The 19,850-nt window shown below is 41.2% G+C and overlaps 1 protein-coding gene across 2 annotated transcripts in view; it reads left to right on the top strand.

The window, feature by feature from the left end:
- Positions 1 to 8,792: 8,792 nt before the first annotated feature.
- map2k5 (mitogen-activated protein kinase kinase 5) overlaps positions 8,793 to 19,850 on the top strand; it is a 58,349-nt gene continuing 47,291 nt past the window's right edge. Inside the window, exons 1-8 of one of the 2 annotated variants that reach the window (XM_085152475.1) lie at positions 8,795 to 9,053; positions 9,156 to 9,273; positions 9,446 to 9,494; positions 10,336 to 10,403; positions 16,721 to 16,790; positions 17,559 to 17,599; positions 18,896 to 18,963; positions 19,071 to 19,119. In XM_085152475.1, the coding sequence (XP_085008601.1) occupies positions 9,175 to 9,273; positions 9,446 to 9,494; positions 10,336 to 10,403; positions 16,721 to 16,790; positions 17,559 to 17,599; positions 18,896 to 18,963; positions 19,071 to 19,119 (444 nt within the window). In that variant the 5' untranslated portion in view covers positions 8,795 to 9,053; positions 9,156 to 9,174. Of the gene's footprint in view, positions 9,274 to 9,445; positions 9,495 to 10,335; positions 10,404 to 16,720; positions 16,791 to 17,558; positions 17,600 to 18,895; positions 18,964 to 19,070; positions 19,120 to 19,850 lie in introns of both variants that reach the window. The other variant, XM_085152550.1, reaches the window with a different exon arrangement.

Below are 19,850 nucleotides of genomic sequence, written 5' to 3'. Positions count from 1 at the left end.
TTACATTGTAAGATAAAGACTCTACTATAATAGAGAGAAACCCCCAACTATCAAACAACCCCGTATGAGCAAGTTTGGTGACAGTGTAAAGAAAAAACGTCCTTTTAACAGGAAGAAACCTCTGGCAGAACCAGGCTCAGGGACAAGAAGCTCTCTAGTTATTGAGGACCTTTTACATGAGGAGAAAGATCTTTCTAGTCCCTGTCAGGACTCTTGCTGCAGCATTTTGGATCAAATGAATGTTTTTCAGGGAGTTTTTTGGACATCCTGATACTAAGGAATCAGTAAGAATGCAGTAATCCAGAAGCAATAAATGCATAACTAGTATATGTACGATTGTGCAAGACAGCAATCGTACATATTTATTTTTACACATGAATCTCCCCTTTGCACATCGGAAGCCACGATGGGCCAGAAAACACACAGAAATGTTTTTAAGGATGGTAACACTGAACACTTTCACTCGCAATAACAGAGCAGATGTCCCTCTTTATGTGGGACAGCACAGCATTTGTATTGCTTGTTCCCTCCGTCCCACTTCTAGAGACTATGTCCCACATTTTTGCTGGCTCTCAAGGATGTGCACTTTTCTAAAGTCTGGATTGCATCATATGCATGCAAAGGGACAGCTTTTTATTAGCCTGTGTAATGCTATGACCATTTGTGAAATTTAAGAGTTACCAAAGAATCACAAGCTTTGCAGACTTTGGCAAACATTATGAAAATTACCACAAAGAAAATAACTCAGCAGTATATGTACATAGTAATAATGTTTTTCTCTTTTTTTGCTAGTTATTTTTATTTGTTATTTTTCAGTTTTGCACAGGAAAAAATGTGTGACACACAGTGCATGTGTGCCACAACTATAACCTGATATTTATAGTCATAGTTATTGCATAGAATTAGTAGAACAATAGAATTCATAAAATAATCAGATATGGTTCAGAAAAGTTGTACTAATATCTGGATGAAACACAAAGACTTTCAATAAAAATGATAGTGAAATGAGAAAATATGAAGACTAATAAAACCCTGAGAACAAACTTCAGCTTCATTGTATTCTTATTATATTTACTTAGCAAAAGAATTATGAAGCTACATTCAGATATAATATATTTAACCACCTCCAGCACAGTTAATGCATCCTACTTTGTCCCCAGTCAAATAAAGTTAAAGATGTTTATTAATTTTTATGTTACAGGCAGTAATGCATTAGTCACCTGGCAGGAAGGTCCAGCAAACACAACAACGTCACTACAGCTTTCCACTGATTCACCACAGTATTGGGTTTGTCATCTGCTGTGAAAGACTAGTATATGTGAGTGACGATGGCCCACTTGACATGTTGCCAGTGCACATACTGTTAGCACAATAACATGTTAATATGAATTTGATTTGATTCTACTAAGAAATGTTTTCCAATCGTGGCAGGTCATAAGTCAGGTTAGAGACTATTTTTGAAAATTAAATTAATTACTGAGCTTTCAATCGCTCATACACAGACAATAAAGGCACTTAGAGATATTATTCAGTGTGAGCACAAAACCAAACCAATGAATTTATCATTTTCATCGTAGCATTTATTTCCTTTGTTACTTTCATTGCTTAGTTCAATGCGTCGGTCTTTATATGACACATGCTCGCTCGCCGTGATGAGTTCTTTCACACAACAAAGGTCAGAGGCATCACTTACAGAAAGAGAAGGACCCCCACAAACACTCAGTTGCTCCTCTATCAATTATTGAGCCACAGTTGTCAGTTGAAAAGCCAGCCAGACTTTCCGTTGATCTGTTTGATGAATATTTCAGCTGACAAACCGGCCACCTGACACTCCTCACCAGAGCAATGTGTGGTTAGAGAGAGGTCACGCGTTCTGGCCACAGTCATGCACATGTGCATGCACATGTATATACAGTTACAGTGTAGCTGTTGTTGCTATTCTATTGTGAATGCTTTTAGTTACTGTTTGTTTACATTACTTTCCCCCCAGAACTCTCTGTGGTGGTATCTGTGTTGACTACAAACAAACAAAAAGAACATGTTTCCTTTATATATGTGGACACTACACGTTGGAGGAAAATGCTACTATAGCCTGAACAATATAGGATTTTTTCGGCCTGATTTGCAAATATTTATTTACTTTTTCACACTCTCCTCGACTCTGCTTGAATCAGCTAGTTATTTTTTAGCATTCCCAAAAGGAAAGTTGCAATGTACAATGTACTCTGGTGGACTAACTATGCAAAGTAAACTTTATGCAATGTCAACACTTAACATGATGAAGGGTGTCATCTAGACTGGCAAACAGCTAATATCGGCCAATATTATCATCATTATCAGATTATATATATATATATATATATATATATATATATATATATATATATATACTGTATATCACCCAGCACGGCGGTTTTATCCTTCAAGCTCGGGTCCTCTACCAGAGGCCTGGGAGCTTGAGGGTCCTGCGCAGTATCTTAGCTGTTCCAAGGACTGCGCTCTTCTGGACAGAGATCTCCGATGTTATTCCCAGGATCTGCTGGAGCCACTCGCCTAGCTTGGGAGTCACCGCACCTAGTGCTCCGATTACCACGGGGACCTTCACCCTCCACATCCTCTCGAGCTCTTCTCTGAGCCCTTGGTATTTCTCCAGCTTCTCGTGTTCCTTCTTCCTGATATTGCTGTCATTCGGAACCGCTACATCGATCACTACGGCCGTCTTCTTCTGTTTGTCTACCACCACTATGTCCGGTTGGTTAGCCACCACCATTTTGTCCGTCTGTATCTGGAAGTCCCACAGGATCTTAGCTCCGTCATTCTCCACCACCCTTGGGGGCGTCTCCCATTTTGACCTCGGGACTTCCAGGTTATACTCGGCACAGATGTTCCTGTACACTATGCCGGCCACTTGGTTATGGCGTTCCATGTATGCCTTGCCTGCTAGCATCTTGCACCCTGCTGTTATGTGCTGGATTGTCTCTGGGGCATCTTTACACAGCCTGCACCTGGGGTCTTGCCTGGTGTGATAGACCCCAGCCTCTATGGATCTTGTACTCAGAGCTTGTTCTTGTGCTGCCATGATTAGTGCCTCTGTGCTATCTTTCAGTCCAGCTTTGTCCAGCCACTGGTAGGATTTCTGAATATCAGCCACCTCCTGATTTCCTGAAGGCCTGTCCTTCCATGATGGTTCCTCGTCTCCCTCCTCTTTCTTGGGTTTCTGCTGCCTGAGGTATTCACTGAGCACTCGGTCAGTTGGGGCCATCTTCCCAATGTATTCTTGGATGTTCGTTGTCTCATCCTGGACTGTGGTCCTGACACTCACCAGTCCCCGACCCCCTTCCTTCCGCTTAGCGTACAGCCTCAGGGTGCTGGACTTGGGGTGAAACCCTCCATACATGGTAAGGAACTTTCTTGTCTTTATGTCAGTGGCTTCTATCTCCTCCTTTAGCCGGCCTATTACCCCAGCAGGGTACCTGATCACGGGCAGGGCATACGTGTTTATGGCCCGGATCTTGTTCTTACCGTTCAACTGACTCCTCAGGACTTGCCTGACCCTCTGCAGGTACTTGGTGGTTGCAGCTTTTCTAGCGGCCTCTTCATGGTTCCCATTCGCCTGCGGGATCCCCAGGTACTTGTAACTGTCCTCTATGTCTGCAATGTTGCCTTCTGGTAGTTCAATCCCCTCAGTTCTGACTACCTTCCCTCTCTTTGTTACCATCCGACTATACTTCTCCAGTCCGAACGACATTCCAGTGTCATTGCTGTATAGCCTGGTAGTGTGGATCAGTGAATCGATGTTTCGTTCACTCTTGGCATACAGCTTGATGTCATCCATGTACAGGAGGTGGCTGACAACTGCTCCGTTCCGTAGTCGGTATCCGTAGCCAGTCTTGTTAATGATCTCACTGAGGGGGTTCAGGCCTATGCAGAACAGCAGTGGGGACAGAGCATCTCCTTGGTAGATCCCGCACTTGATGGTGACTTGTGCTATGGGCTTGGAGTTGACCTCTAGTGTTGTACGCCACATCCCCATTGAGTTCCTGATGAAGGCTCTTAGGGTCCCTTTGATCTTGTACAATTCTAGGCATTCCAGTATCCAGCTGTGGGGCATTGAGTCATAGGCCTTCTTGTAATCAATCCAGGCAGTGCACAGGTTGGTTAGTCTGGTCTTGCAGTCTCGGCTGACTGTTCTGTCTACCAGTAGCTGGTGTTTTGCGCCTCTGGTATTCTTGCCAATCCCTTTCTGTGTCCCGCTCATGTATTGACCCAGCTTCCATGTAGTACTGAGGCAGGTTATTGGTCGGTAGTTGGAGGGGGGACCGGTCCCTTCTTGGGGTCCTTGGGGATCAGGACCGTCCGACCTTCGGTTAGCCATTCCGGGTGTCCCTCGTTAACTAGCAGCTGGTTCATTTGTGCTGCCAGACGCTCGTGGAGTGCAGTCAGCTTCTTTAGCCAGTAGGCGTGAACCATGTCGGGCCCTGGTGCTGTCCAACTCTTCATACTGGAGACCCTTTCTTGGATATCTGCCACTGTGATGGTTACTGGACCCTGTTCAGGGAGGTCGCTATGGTCTGCCCTCAGATCCACTAGCCACTGAGCATTGCTGTTATGGGTTGCGTCCTTCTCCCATATGCTCTTTCAGTATTGCTCCGTCTCCAGCCTTGGTGGTGCTGTTCTCTTATTATTGTTCCCTTGCCACTGAGAGTAAGGCTCAGTGGCAAGGGAACAGCTGGTTTATTCTCCTGCCTTCTATCTCTCTGGTGTACCTCCTCAAGCGGCTGGCCAAGGCTGTGAGTCTTTGCTTGGCAGTTTCCAAGGCCTCAGGTATGGACAGCTTGCTGTATTTCTTATGCACCTTCTTTGTCCCACCTTTCTGCAACTCCGTTAGTTGGCTAACCTCCCTCCGTGCTACTTTGATCTTGCCCTCTAGCCTCCTTCTCCATGGAGGGTACTGCCCCTTGTGGCTGTTCAACTTGCAGCCAAGCATCTCACTGATCACTGCTGCCGTATTGTAGATCAGCTTGTTAGTGTCGGTAATCGTGGTTGTAGGTATTGTCCGTAGTGCTGCATTAACATCCTCTAGCAGACCTTCTGAGGGTACTTCACGTAATCTTGGTAACCGGCTTTGGGGGATCCAGGTTTCAAGCTTGGCCATGATCCTATATTTCAGGTCAGTTCCTCTCGCACTCAACGAGATATATGTATATATATATATATATATATATATATATATATATATATATATATATATATATATATATATATATATATATATATATAACCATGATTTGTTCCTCTTGTGTTGTCTTTCAGTCCAGCTTTGTCCAGCCACTGGTAGGACTTCTGGATGTCAGCCACATCTTCTGTCTGCTGATCACACTGTACACACTGTGCAGGAGCCTATCCTTCCATGATGCTTCTCTTGCTCCTCTTCTACTGGCTCTGACACTCACTAGTCCCCGGCCACCTTTCTGCTTAGGGTACGGTCTCAGGGTGCTGGATTTTCGGTGAAACCCTCCATGCATGGTAAGGAGCTTCCTTGTCTTGACATTAGTGGCTTCTATCTCTTCCTTTGGCCAGCTTCATATCCCATCGGGGTATCTGTGTTGATTGATCAGGTCTTGTTGTTTCCATTCTGCTGATTTCTCAGCACTTGCCTTAATCTCTTCAGGTACTTGATAGTTGCAGCTTTCCTAGTGGCCTCCTCGTAATTCCCAGATATTCGTACAGTAGCTCCCCTCAGTTCTGACTACCTTCCCTCTTTTTGTTACTTTCCGATTACACTTCTCCAGTCCAAATGACATTCCCATCCATATGGACTTTCATTTTAGACTTCACCAACCCCTGCTTTATTATTCAATGCAGAACGCAGATATCTCTTTGCTTGAAGGAAGCTACTGATCATAATAAATAAAATAACATTATAGGTAATCCATGCTGATATTTTATTTTGAGGTTCACTGAAGAACAGAGTAAAATAGTGATGGGTTTCCTGGTGAGTTTGCTCAGGGAACAATCAGGATATTTTAATCTAAAATTTGGGACAATCAAATTCCTAGGATGAAACTGCCAGCTCACTACAAGAATGTTACATGAAAGGGAAACGATTCACCACTTTGAGCATTTTTAATTAAAAAAAAAAAAAACCAGTCATATTTTGCATTCAATATAATTATTTGACCACAGCATGAAAGACAAGCCAAGAGAGCTTGGATGAACTAGTGATGTGTTATTTATGTGGGGCTCAGCTCAGATGCTACCTCACTAAAGGAGACATGCCCCATAAATTTTTCTGTGGCCACTATGAGCAGGTCAGGAAGGCACCAATATTTCCTCTTTATTAGAAACAACAGAAACAACATACAGCCATAAAAGGGGCCCTCTGAGGTGAATCTGAAAGACTGGAAATGGCAGGAAAAGTATGCAGTTCGAGGAGCTGAAAGGTAGTCACACAACCCATTTCTCTCCAGTCAGTTCATACGTATCTTGGTGCATTTCCTCATAACTCTTCCACCAGTGACTCACAAAGTCCTCGTGCTTCATCACAGGTCAACTTGGAGATGAACTTTAAAGGAAGAGGTAACAAATGATCACAGCCTCTCGGGCAATTCATATCTGCTGAAGTGCCATAACCGTCTACGTATCCTGACCTCAATTTGGAGGCTGCGTGTTGTGAAGGCCCATCTGAGTGAGATGGTATCGATCTGAGCAGGGGCTCTGGCAGCATCAATAAACAACAGGCTTCAGGCTTCAAGGCTGAGGAGACACATCTCTATTTCAGCTGGAGGGTTTGCATCTGGATACCTGAGTTGGGACGTGGCCATGGAACAGATGGTGGGACATGTTTTTCTTGCTGAGCTCACAGCTCACATTTGTGAGACCAAGCCAGTGATATTTAGCCCAGCCTGCTGGATCTATGAAGGTAAATAAGGCCCCAAACTACAAGCTCACATTTTTTACTCTAAATAATTACCAATTAAGTTTAAGGGGCACATTAGATATAGAAAGATACCAAGTAGCAGCCATTATAGCAGAGAACGATCAATGCTTAACGGGCAGCCAAATAGCATTTCAAGATCTTCTATATCAGCATTACAGCGAGAGACGACGGTGCTGACTTTGGCTCGTTAATCAATAAACACAACGAGCCGCCCAATATGTTTGACACAGACTAATGAAATAATAATCATCAAGATAAAAAGAGGATGTGAACAAAGGCTGCATTTCTTAATAAACAGAAGAAAACAAAACTAAAGTGAAAGGAATTTGGCGGTCCTGCCAGGCAGTTTTGTTGCTGTCTTGTTTACTTGCTTTTCCCTCTTTGCTGAGAAAGTTAAATAAGTGTGCTTCATATATTTAGAGTCAAACTGAGCTCTCTTTGCGCTAAGCAGCTTGTCAATAGCAAGAAAAGAGGCATGGAGCGAAAGAGGAGGCCTGATAAAACAGCTTTTAATTACCAGACAGTGAATGTTGGCCTTCCTTGTCCACTTTCCCCTCCCAGCTAAGTCAGGAGTTTGATTTCTGATAATGCGGATTGCTGACTGGGCTTCATCCTAGTTGTCCCTAAAGCAGAAGGATCTAACGTCACGTCCTGGGAGAGCACGTCTGACAAAGTGCCATATAGATCCTCTGCTTTTCATCAGAAGTCAGTGCTGGTCGAGGCATTAATCCGAGCGCTTGATGGCCTTGCTTGTGTTTCTCCTTTTGTATCCAGTTGCAATTAGGCAGAGTAATAATTTCAAGCATTGCATGGAAATCAGTGGGTCTTTAACCCAATTGTTGGTACAGGTGTAAGATGGGGAAGGATCAATGCAATGAACTCGTAACATCCCTCTGGGAGTGTTTTTTAAAGGTTCAAGTACAGACAATTAAATAAATATATGGTAGATTCAGTGTTTTACATTTCCTTTTCTTTTTAAGTGAGATGGTAATCACTGATAGAGGAGTTCATCTTCAGGCCAATATGGGATGGAGACATTTTTTGTAAGAGCCAATGAAACCCAGCCTAGTGCAATGGCCGGCACAGCATACACACCACCACTGAAATTGTTTTCAACTGGCACATGTATTGTGTAGCCAAATTTGAGCCATGGGGAGACAGAACAGGCTTTAACAACTTCTTATCATTACACAGAACCCAGGTGAACAGACTTAGGTATCAGCTCTGTGGGTAGAGCAATGTAAATGAACAGGATAGAGACTTCACTTTACTCAGGGATCAATGTCTTTTTTCCATGAACTGCAATCAGAGCTGTTTATAGAGTGGACAGAGCAGCTGTTCACTCACAGGGCCGCAATCAACAGAGGTTTTAAGAGCCCTTTTGTTTTACACTCAATTATATGCTAATGGTGAGTGCAGAGTGGAAACCTTTAAATACTAATGCTGTTTTAATGTCAAGTGAAAGAAGGAAAAAACACTTTTTAAAAAACTGTGGTGGTTTTCATCTCAACAGCAGTACATTTCCATGTGAGTGAGGGCCATTTACGAAACATTTACAATTGTGATCTAAGGTCATGTTTTTAAAGGAATATTTATCCATAATACCTCAGAAATCTATTGTATTCTCAGTATTGTACTCAACTTATCAACCTTGATCTCAGATCAGTGTTATCTACAGCAAAAGCGGTAATAATTCCTTTTCAGTGCAACTTTTTAAACCGTATGTATATTTCATTTTATAACATAGGGGAAAAAAAACAAACCAAGATCCATAAGAATAGCAGCGTTCTCTCAAACTTCGTCTATTAGAATTTGACAGATTGATATAGATAGTGCACGTCTTTTATTTTGAAAAGGCCACGAGCGGATGTTGATTCGGAAGCGCTGTTGTAGCAGTTTCCTCAAAACTAGCTACACAGCTAAACACCTACGTTAGTACAGTGTAAACTTTGTCTCGTGGAGCAGTGGTGTACACGTTCACACTTCGGGATAAGCCTTTCATACGGTTATGACTTGACTGTGGTGTCGGCGGCGACCGACCTCAAAACCTTTTTGTTTTTTAAAAAAAGCTCCGCATCACTTAAATCAAGAATCCGGACTGAGCAGGATGCTAGCATGTATCGTTAGCAAACTGCTGCAGGGAAATAGCTGGTTAGCTTCCACATCCAGTCAACTATTATGAGGCTGAAGCTTCCCTCTTATTGCTCTCACTTAGGTTAAATACTGACAGCGCAATGAACACCGAGGCGATAGTGATCCGTATAAAAACGCCGACAGGAGACATGGACTCGTCCGTGGACTGTCCGTCTCTTCTGAACTTCAATGACTTGCTCGTGAGTCTGCCTCATGCCAACTATCACTTTTCACTCACAGACACACTGCACAAGTCAAAAACACACGGACTGTTTCTGACTCACCGTGTCGTAAACCTGCCTCATTAATATCTGTCAGTCTAATAACCATGCTTAGCTGTCTGGTCCTAATTCACCCTGTCAAACATTACAGGTCGCAATCAGAGATGTCATGCCTGAAGCCACTGTCACGGCCTTTGAATGTAAGTACCTGCTTTAGAGTTGGGCTGCTGTAATGCTGCAAGAGGAAATGGGAAGCTTTGAATGACTGTGTTTACACACCAAAACAATAGCCCTGTAATGTAGGGACTTGTAATCAGTTATCAGATTGGTCTGAAGGAGAGGAGATCTCATGCAGCTGTGTGGGACACTTGTTTATCCCGTCATAAACTGTAAGAACCGATCCCTGCTGTCATGGGCTAGACTCTAGCCCTCTTGAACTGGCTTCATCTATCTGCGAGAGTAAAAAGCTTCACACATTTCATTTTCATTGTGTTAGCTTCTCTCTTCTCTGTTCCCTTTTTTTACTACTCGTGTTAACCTCTAGCATGCGTTTTATCCAGACATGCCATAGCTACTGTACTAACTGATTGATTGACAGGAACAGTTGAAGTTTCTCTCATTCAATCAAATTAAGATTTAGGCTCTTGGAATAGGCACCATTCAAGCCTGTTTACGGGTAGAATGCAAAGAGTTTGATTGACATACAAACATATAAATACTGCTTACTGAGTGCTTTTATACGTTATATTTTATTGTATGATTTTGATTGTATGTTTTGGCTCCCCAAATTTTGCTATTGCATTAATACTTAATATGGAATGATATGCTTTTTTGTTTGCATGCCTTGATTTTATTAAATGTTTATTATTTACGTAAAAGTGTTGTTTTACAGTATCTTCTGTTTATATTTATTATACCACACTTGTTACTGCAAAAAAATCTGTTTTGAATTTTCTCTGTGGTTTCCCCCCTTCCCCATTATTAGTATTTTATTTTTTACAGTTGTACTGTTTTTGTGTTGTTGTTTTTTTGTTTTTTTAGACGAAGATGAGGTGGGAGACAGAATCACAGTAAGAAGTGATGAAGAACTCAAAGCCATGTTGTCATATGTGAGTACATAAATGTTGCATGCAATACTTTGACCAAGTCAGGCATAATATCCACAAATTAGAATACTGTGCGAAAGTCTTGAGCAACCCTTGCTTCCTCTTTATATTTTGTTTCCAACAAGCTGGACTTTGTAAGTTTTTAAAGTGCTCTTGAGCATAATTCTCTAGGCTATCTGAAGGTCAGGATATTGGTTGATTTCTTTTTAAAATGTATTTATTTTTTACAAATTTTCAGTTCAGTCCTCCTACCTGACCATTTTCAGAGGACTGATGTTTGTTGTTTTGAGCTGTTAGTCAAAAATCACATATCTCAGCAAGGTCTGTCAAGAAATCTGAAGAAACTAAACAAGTGGAGAACAAAAGAAGATGTGGTAGGCCTAAAAGTATTATTTACAGTAGATGAAAAGTATCTGAAAGTCCACAGAAAGTCATTAAGACATGGGAAAGTGAGGGTCAGATTAACATGAAGAAAGGTAAAGCAAAAAAGAAACAGAATTTTTTTAAATAGGTGGGAAAAAAGACACAAAGGACAATAGGTCACCAACTGCTGCATCTGTAACAAAACGCATTCAGCAAATAAAAAATAAAATATTAATTTCCTAAAGTTCTCTCTTTCTCTTATATTTAATACAACCACACTACAGACAGACAAGCACCTGTTTTTATGCGTTGTGGTTAGCAACAACAACGGTAACACCATTGCATGTCCGCGTGTTTATGTTCCATGTAAACCTTTCACAATAAAGCTCAAGATCCTGTTGAGACTTTTCAAAATAAACTGAATCACGTGAAAGAGCAGATTTTTTACGGATGAGAAGCAAAAAAGAGCCGCCAGGTGCTAAAAAATAAACCTTAGACTCAAACGTTGGAACAGGCTTCTCCCCGCAGCACGCCGTGTAATAAATACTCACAAAGAAAACGGCGGCCTTTACAACTTATGTGTGAAAATGTATCGTTTTATGCATCAGTTAAAACACTCGACTCTGGGTAAAGGACGCGCAGCTGGAAACACTTCACGCAAGTCGAGCTGCCCGAGATTCACAGAATTTACAGAAAATGTTACATTTTTGTGATTTATATCGTTATCGGCACGATAGAATTCTTATATCGGGATATGAGATTTTGGTCATATCGCACAGCCCTACAGAGAACAGAACAAAAGGCAGCTAACATCCAAAGGAGAGCTCTGAATGTCCTTCAAGAAGCCTGGAGAAATATTCCTAAAGTCTATTTAAGCAAATTAAAAGAAAATTCACACTGTTTAAGAATAAATATGGTCACACCAAATATTGAATTTCAGACTTGTTAGAATTATACAAGCTCTATACATATGCTGTATTTCCAGGTATGTCTGCACATGTGTCAATAAATCACTGCACCTATTTCCTAATTTCCTAGCAAAATATAAAGAAATGAGGGGTTGATCAAGACTTTTGCACAGCACTGTACATGCCAGGGTTATGTTTTCCAGTTATGCTGCTGTATTGTAGCATTCTTACTGTGTGCCGATTCCTCATTGGAAAGTAGTTCTGACAGAAGCTGTTCACATTCAATCCTTTGTGCAGTTTAGATGAAATGGCCAAGAGCATGTCTGAACTACATTTGAGCATTTTGAAAGGTCCTCCTCCTTTATGTGTTCTGCACTATTTTGGTTAATTTTTTTTGTGCAGCTTTTTAGAGCCATTTAAGTGTCTGGGGTTTTGTATATTGTATCGTTTGGAAAGCTTTCTGAGGCACGTCAAATTGACATGACACAGTAACAAGGACGTTGTTCAGATTTTCTGTATTTTTTTAAGTGCTTTGCTCAGCGCCATAATAAAGCCACTCACCTCTCTTTTTATTAAGCAAAACCTTAGACCCAGGCAATCCTCAGCAATCCTGAACTCTCAGTTTGAATGTTTACCTTTCTGGCTTGCATGGACTTAAGGTGTAAATAACAAGTCATTTTAAGAATGGTTTGAAAAAACCTTTAATATTAAATATGCTACATCAAAGTTTTTAACGTTAAATTAAAAGGCGTTCTTCGATAGCCACCAAAACCTTGGTGGAATTCAAAATGACCTCATCAATCTGGTGAGTTATATCAAATACTATAAAATACTTGGCTTAGAACGAGAAGCACATTTTTTCAGGTAGCAAAACATGAGACGGTAAGATGCTGATTTGATGGCAATCTCCACTGACGTAGGTATTTATAATATAACATGAAGAAATTGAAGCCATATAGACTCATCTAGTAGCAGTTAACCTATGGCAATATTCAGCAGCACACATGCAGACACACGTCCCACATCCCCTTCAGCTCCCTCAAATACTGCAGTATATTTTCATATTCGACCATACTTACTGTTCATGCCGCGGACAGTAAGAGTAATGGCGTGTAATGGGTTTTCTGTATGAAGTACACTGTAAACTAAATGAACTGTCAATTTTTATTATTTATTATTCAGTACTTAAAGTTTTGCCTCATTAAAGAGCAGCCCCCCTGGGCTGCAGAGTTGTTCAAAATCTACTTTCATCTGTGGATGTCTTTTACCCCCCATCAGCTCACAATGATGCTACTAGAGCCACAGGCACAATTTACACTCCCTGCTTTTTTTTTTTTGTCCATTTTTGTCATGCATTCACTTGTGGTTGCTTTTTAATCATTAAGTAGCATAGGGTAGCAGGGTGATTAAGCAAAAAGAGACAGATGTTGTGCCAAGTAGTGTTGTTAAACAGACGTGGAAAAGGCTTTGACCTAAGCAAGTTTTGTTTTCCACAGATCCAGCGGATGTTGTTCTGTGCACTGTCCTGTTAAAGCTGGAGTAATGGTTGAGAAAGGGGCAGTGTTTACAGTGGGACAAATTATGATTTGATCTCCTGCTGAATTTGTACGTTTGCTCACTTACAGTGAAATCAACAGTCTCTAATGTTTATGGCAGTTTAATTTTAATGGAGAGAGACCAAAATTCAACCAAAATCCAGAAAAAAAACCCGGTTGCATAAAACTTCTAAACTGATTTGCATGTCATTGAGTGAAAAAAAACATTTGATCCCCAAGCAAAACAGGACTTAGTACTTGGTAGAAAAACCCTTGTTGGAGAGTAGAGCAGTAAGAGGTTTCTTGTAGTTGGTCTTCAGGTTTGCACACATCTCAGGAGGGACTTTTGCCCACTCCTCTTTACTGAAATTCTCTAAATCCTGTTGGTTTCTTGGCTGCCTCCTGGCAACTCAAAGCTTCAGCTCCCTCCACAGATTTTCTGTAGGACTGAGGTGTGAAGATTGGCGAGGTCACTCCATGACCATAATGTGCTTCTTCTTTAGCCACTCATATGTTGCCTTGGTGGTCATCGTCATGCTGGAAGACCCATCCAGCACCCATTACCCATCTTCAGTTTTCAGGGAAGGAGATTCTCGTCCAAGAGTTTAAGGGTGCATGGCCCCGTCCGTTGTCATCTTGATGCAGTGAAGTTGTCTTTTACCCTTAACAAAAAACAGCCCCAAGACATAATGTTTCCACCTTCGTGCTTGACGTTGGGGATGCCGTTCTTTGGGTCATACCCAACATTTTCTTCAGACACGGTAGGTCGATGCCAAAGAGCTCAATTTTGGTTTCCACAAAATTCCACAGCAGCTTCAGACTTCCATGATGCTGACCAACGTTGACTGATGGTCATTTTATATTTCTTTCATTATATGTCTGTGTGTGCACAAAGCCAGTCTGCAGGTGCTGTAATTCTGGCTGGGTTGAAGGGGATTAAATACGTTTTTTGTAATAATTCTGTCTTGCTCCATTAAAACCACAAACTTCCATTAACATTAGAGACTCTTAATTTCTATGTAAATTTTGGTTGTTTCTATTGTGATGTCAACCCAAGAAGTCATACGTCTGTGATTTCAACAAAAAAGAAAAGTTGTCATTTATCATGGGCTAAATGTTTAGTTGTATGTTACATGGAAAATATCGCAATTAATTACAGAACCGTGCAGACTTGTTTTACTTGTTAGATAAAATTAGGCCGACACTGTGGTTTGTTTTTACTGCATTTTTCTTTGTCTGAAAAAAATGCATGTCCAAAAACCTTGAGTTCCTTGTAATTTGTTGCAGATGAAATGAAAATGTGTTTTATTTTGAGCAAAAATTTATATTTTGTTAAAGAAACATTGAAACGTGTATTGTTTTTGCTGGCAGTTACACTTTTTGTCTTTATTCTGATATGCCTTAGGTGTATATAAATTTACGACTGACCCCTGCCTATTTCTACAGCGCCCAATAGAAATATTAAGTATCCACAACAGTGCACAGCTTTTCCCACAGATTTCAGACCCCATTTGTTCAGTGAATTTTTGGCAAACAAATCTCGGAGCCTCATAATGGCTTTCTACTCATGGGACTGCCAGCTGTACAAAAAGCTGCTGATCACCTGGAAATACTGGGCTCACTAGACTATAATTTACGCTAGCCGTGTACTTTGAATGTTTTATGCAAGTGTTATGCATTTCAGCTCTGGATTGCATTTGTATTTATGTTTTTTTTTTTTCCCTGTTGTTTGCTGCCTTTTGGCCTCCGTGGAGACTAGTGGGTTTTTGCTTGAGTGTTATTAATTCCAGGTGAGCAGACAGCCATTATATGAAATTAATAGGAATTAAGGGAAGCAGCATGTTAGGTGAAATGTGGGATAATTCAGTTTCTTCACGGTTGCTTTGTGTGTGTCTGTGTGTGCGTTTGGGAGGGTGTGTATATTTTTATTAGGAAATGTATAATCAGGCTTTTAAATACGCTGTCAGTGCACGATGTTTGCTTTCTTTCTTTTTTCTTTTTTTTTTTTGTCTTGTTCAAGATCTTTGCTTTAACATTGCCCTGCGAAAAATTCACGCTCGTGATTACTGAGCAAAATTAATGCTCAAATTCAGCACTTAATTAACATCAGTCTACAGAGGGCATTTATTGTGAGAAGTATCCCCCAGCACTAAGAACATTGATTGCTACATGCTCCTGCGAGACCCGCTAGACTTCCAGGCATTTCCAATCATTGTTCGACACCTTGAAAGACAGACGCCCCCTGTTCAAAGTTAAAGACCAGCCTATGTCAGGTGCTTAAAAAAAACAAAAAAACATGTGACCTCATCCCCTCCTCACTCAGCTCCCCCTGGAGGTAGTGGCGCTAATTCCACCATTCCCATTTGCTCTTGGTCTGCTAATGATGATGAGACTCACACTTTCTCTCTCTTGCACTCTGGCTTGTCCCTTAAGGCTGAGCGATGGTATTTGGGATCGGACACTGTTTAGTTATTGGCCAACAATGGAGAATGTCTTTTAATAACACACCTACTACAGATTAGGTGGTAATTGCAGCCTTAATCAATAAGGTAGCTGAGCGGAAAATTAAAGGTACGTGAAGCCCGAACACCCCCAATCCCTCCCCCCAACACACACACAAACACACACACACCATGTTTTTTGCTATTAAGACCCATTGTTCGGATGCGGCCTATTGAGAATGCTGGAGGGCGAAAGCAGAGGGCTAGGAGCGAGGAGGGGATCTGACAGTGATAAATAGGCCTTTTAATAACAGCTGTGCCACATGGGTAGCCATTCTGATCCATTCCAATCCAAGCCGTGCCCATCGTCCTCCCTCCTGCCTCCTCAGTGAAAGAGCATTTACATTTTGCTGCGATGACTCAGTACTAGTTTGTAAATTAATTACAATAAACTTGTATATGTGTGCACAATATAAAGACTTCATCTCAAACTCAACCCCTGCAAAAGCAGAAGACATCAACAAAACGCACATAAGTAAACACACACACACACACACACACACTCTCTCTCTCTCTCCTATGCTCACACACACTTGCGGTTTAACAGATGGTTTGGTTAACTGAAACATCAATTATTGCATTGCCTTGGCAAGCAACCGAGAGGCTCCAGAGTGCGTGCATGCACGTGTTAGTCCTGTAGGATATGAGTGTTTGGTGAGCTTTTGACCTGGAGGAGAAAAGGGTTAATGCTACACTCCTTCAGAACAAGCCCACAGGGCATTGGTCCTCGTCTGCAACAGATTTCCGCACAGCATGCTCACGTTTTTTACAAAAGACTGTGGATTAATTCTGGTGGCAGTTAAATAAACATTTTGTGTGTGTGTAATACTCTAAAATTAGGCCATGTAGTGTAGGGCCAGATCTTCAAATTTAAGGTTTTTCTACCTCTGTCGTGTGCTGTTAACATTCTTGTACAGATAATATCTGTACAAGAATGTTAACATAAATGCATGTAAAGTCATTTAAATTTAGTGTCACACTCGACTGTTTGTCATTTTCTTTTCCCCTTTTAGTACTGCAACACAATGAATGAACAACGCATGAATGGACTGCTGCCGGACCCTCTGCAGATTTTTCCAAGAGGTACAAAAGTGAGATGTTCCATTTTTATCACGTGCTAGGCGATGCTAAAGGCTGCTTTGTAATTAACGTGGTGACAATTAATCACCAGCACCATTTAAATATATAAAAATATTCACACTTTATTTGTAAACGCCTATTTCACTAAAATTAGTGTACATGACCTGCGCTGTTTTCACAAAAATGTGAGCATTTGGTGAGTAGGAGTAACAGTGGAGCCTCTGGATAACATTAAAATTCAGCGGCTGGCTTTGTTGTTGAATGTCATTCATAAATCTACATTTCTTTTGCTCCAAGGGCATTCAAAGTGCATGCTTGTGTTCAGCTCAGGCTAAGCCTTGCCTGCATCTCTGGCATTGTGCAGTTTCTGTTCCTAAACTGGTTTTCATAATGAGGGCCTTTTCATAACATAGTTTTTCTATATTTTCAGCTAGTTTTCACACCGCTCAAAGACATACATAATCTCTAACAGGCCCTAGGGGAGATGTGATGAAACATTTTATTGTCTCCCTTTAGCTCTCTGGCTCACTCTGTTTCTCTCTCTATCTGCCCCTCTTTCCTCTAACGCTGTGATTGTTTTCTTTCTACCTAACTACCAACCAACCATCTCAAGAGACCAACAGCTCAATCACTCTCTTGTCCACAACTAATTTTTTAGTAACTCTCATTTCATTTCATCATTTTTTCCCTTCATGAAGAACTGATTCCTTTTCACCACATTTGTAAATGGCCCAGTGATGTGTTCTACAATCTAGTCAATTACTGTTTCAGCCGGCAAGACTCCAGGGATCCGGAACATACATGGCCTGAAGGTACCTATTTCAATAATTGTTTCGGCTGCCTTACACAGAGAATGAGGGGAGGGGAGGGTGAGAAGTTGAGTCAAATGGATTGATAATGCTGTGTTCCACTTATTGAAATGTCAATTGAAGTCAAGGCTCTCCTTCTCTTTCACTCATTGTCTTGCTCCCCTCGACTATGTTTATGCATTAGCATATCTGGCTGCGGCTGTAGCAGGGCCTGTCTCTCTGCTTTTCCATCCGTCTCTCTGTATTCTTGATTCTCATGCTGCGATAGTCATTTAAGAACAAGGTGTTATCTCCCCTCCAGAGTATTATGATCCTCTCATTTCGTATGATAGAAAGAGTGTCAGCTTTGGTTAGAGAAAAAACTAAATCGGGCAATAAGAAGATGTCATTGTTCAACCATGAAATTGTCATTACAAGCCCCCAAATGGCCTCTCGCAGACCTTCCCATTTTATGTTAGGCATATGTTGCTATTGAAACTCACTGCTAATTACCATGGGTTAAATGACTTGACACCTCCTCCATCTCTCCAGATGATCCATATTATATCCATCTGCATTTCAATGATAAAATCCCCCCCTCCCCCCCCCCCCCCCCCCACACACACAAATACTACTTTATGTATCCTCTGAGGAGCTTTGAGAAGTGCTACTGAACCGAGTCAGTTTTTTTTAAAGGTCAAGAGTCGGTTTTGAGAATACGATGTTCTTTCCAGAAAACCTTTAGTCTTTTGCTAATCTTTCCCCGCTTTTCTCCTGCTTTAATACAAAAGTAATTGGCCGAGGGAAGCCCCGTGTGCCTTTTTAAATGAGGTTTTCTTGGGCACTAATTAAAGAGACATTCCCTGTGCTTTAGTGGACCCAACGCATTGGCCTTTTGATCTCAATTAATATGCTATTTTTAGTATCTCCTTTAAAGGGTCTTGTCTCTCCTTTTGTGTTCATATCTAGGTTGAGTCTGGAGGTCTTTGGAGTAAACATAGAGGCAGATGAATAGATGTAAAGAAAAAGTCTCCCACGAGGCACGAAAATGTGAATGTGAAGTTTTCGTCTGGATTCTCCCAGCTGATTTTTGCTATCTTTCTTGCTCTCGTACATTCCTGTGCTTTTATGCAAATAAAAATTTTCTTCTTCTTCATTTGGCTCTTTTTTTTTTTTTCTTTTTAAACAGTCAATTGACTTCACAAGCTGAAACGAGAGGCTTGGAGTCTTGGAGTGTTTTATTGTCCATGTGACCGTGTGCCGTTTTTTTGTGTGTGTGTGTCTTTTTACATTCTTATGCCTGTCTTTGCACACCTTCAGGTTAATACAAGGCCTAATCCAGCAAATGACTGCAGTCACGCTGTCCCAGACTCTATAGCTAACAACAGGTGAGCTTTCTGGGGCACAAGGATCATGTTACACTACCTGGAATAAACAACTAAACCTCTGGTTGGTAAATGTGGTGAAGTCTGATATACTGTTTTCTGTCCTCCAGCTTAAAAAAGTCATCTGCAGAGCTGAAGAGGATCTTGACAAATGGCCAGGTTAGTGTGTGCTTTGGGGTTTCTGTACGATTCCAGCCTGTAATCTTACTGCTGTTGCTCTGAGACCTACTGAGGGGCTGTGGGCATGTCATACAGGGTGTGTATTTGGATGTTGTCTCGTCACGCTGACTGCACCCAATATATAGACTTGCTCTCTCCTTTCTCACTCACACACACTCTGACTCTGTAACTAGTGTATGCATTCAGACACAGTGGCTATCATGTAGGAAGAAAATTAGACCTACAGCCTTCCTGGTTTCTGCCTGATTGTTGGCGTTTCACTGTATTACTGTAGGGTCTTTATCTTAAAATATAAAGTGCCTTGAGGTGACAGTTGTTGTGATTTGGCACTGGATGAATAAAATTGGAATTGAAACCATCCTTTCTCTTTACCTCCATCTTCTCACCTTGCTATCACATTAGTTGTGGTTAAATTAGTTAGGGTCCATTATCACGTGTTGTGTGCAGGCATGTTTACATGCTTACTGCACAGCCTGACCCTTATCAGTACTCATCCACAGTCTAAATATCAAAATAAAGGAACTTTTTAAACGAATGTATTGTTAGTCTGCAGCCTGAGTGAACATCACACACATTGAGGTCATGTTGAATGGAGGCAATAATTAGAAATTACAAATATTCACTTAATTTTGTTAATTAAAAAATTATACATGCAAATAAAAGTACTTTTAAAAATAATGACAAATAAAAAAGGTATTTTTGGCACAAAT

The sequence above is a fragment of the Neolamprologus multifasciatus genome, chromosome 1, assembly GCF_963576455.1.
Source record: "Neolamprologus multifasciatus chromosome 1, fNeoMul1.2, whole genome shotgun sequence".
NCBI lineage: Eukaryota > Metazoa > Chordata > Actinopteri > Cichliformes > Cichlidae > Neolamprologus > Neolamprologus multifasciatus.
The sequence above is the reverse complement of the archived record's forward strand: the minus strand, read 5'-3'. Positions and strand labels throughout refer to the sequence as shown.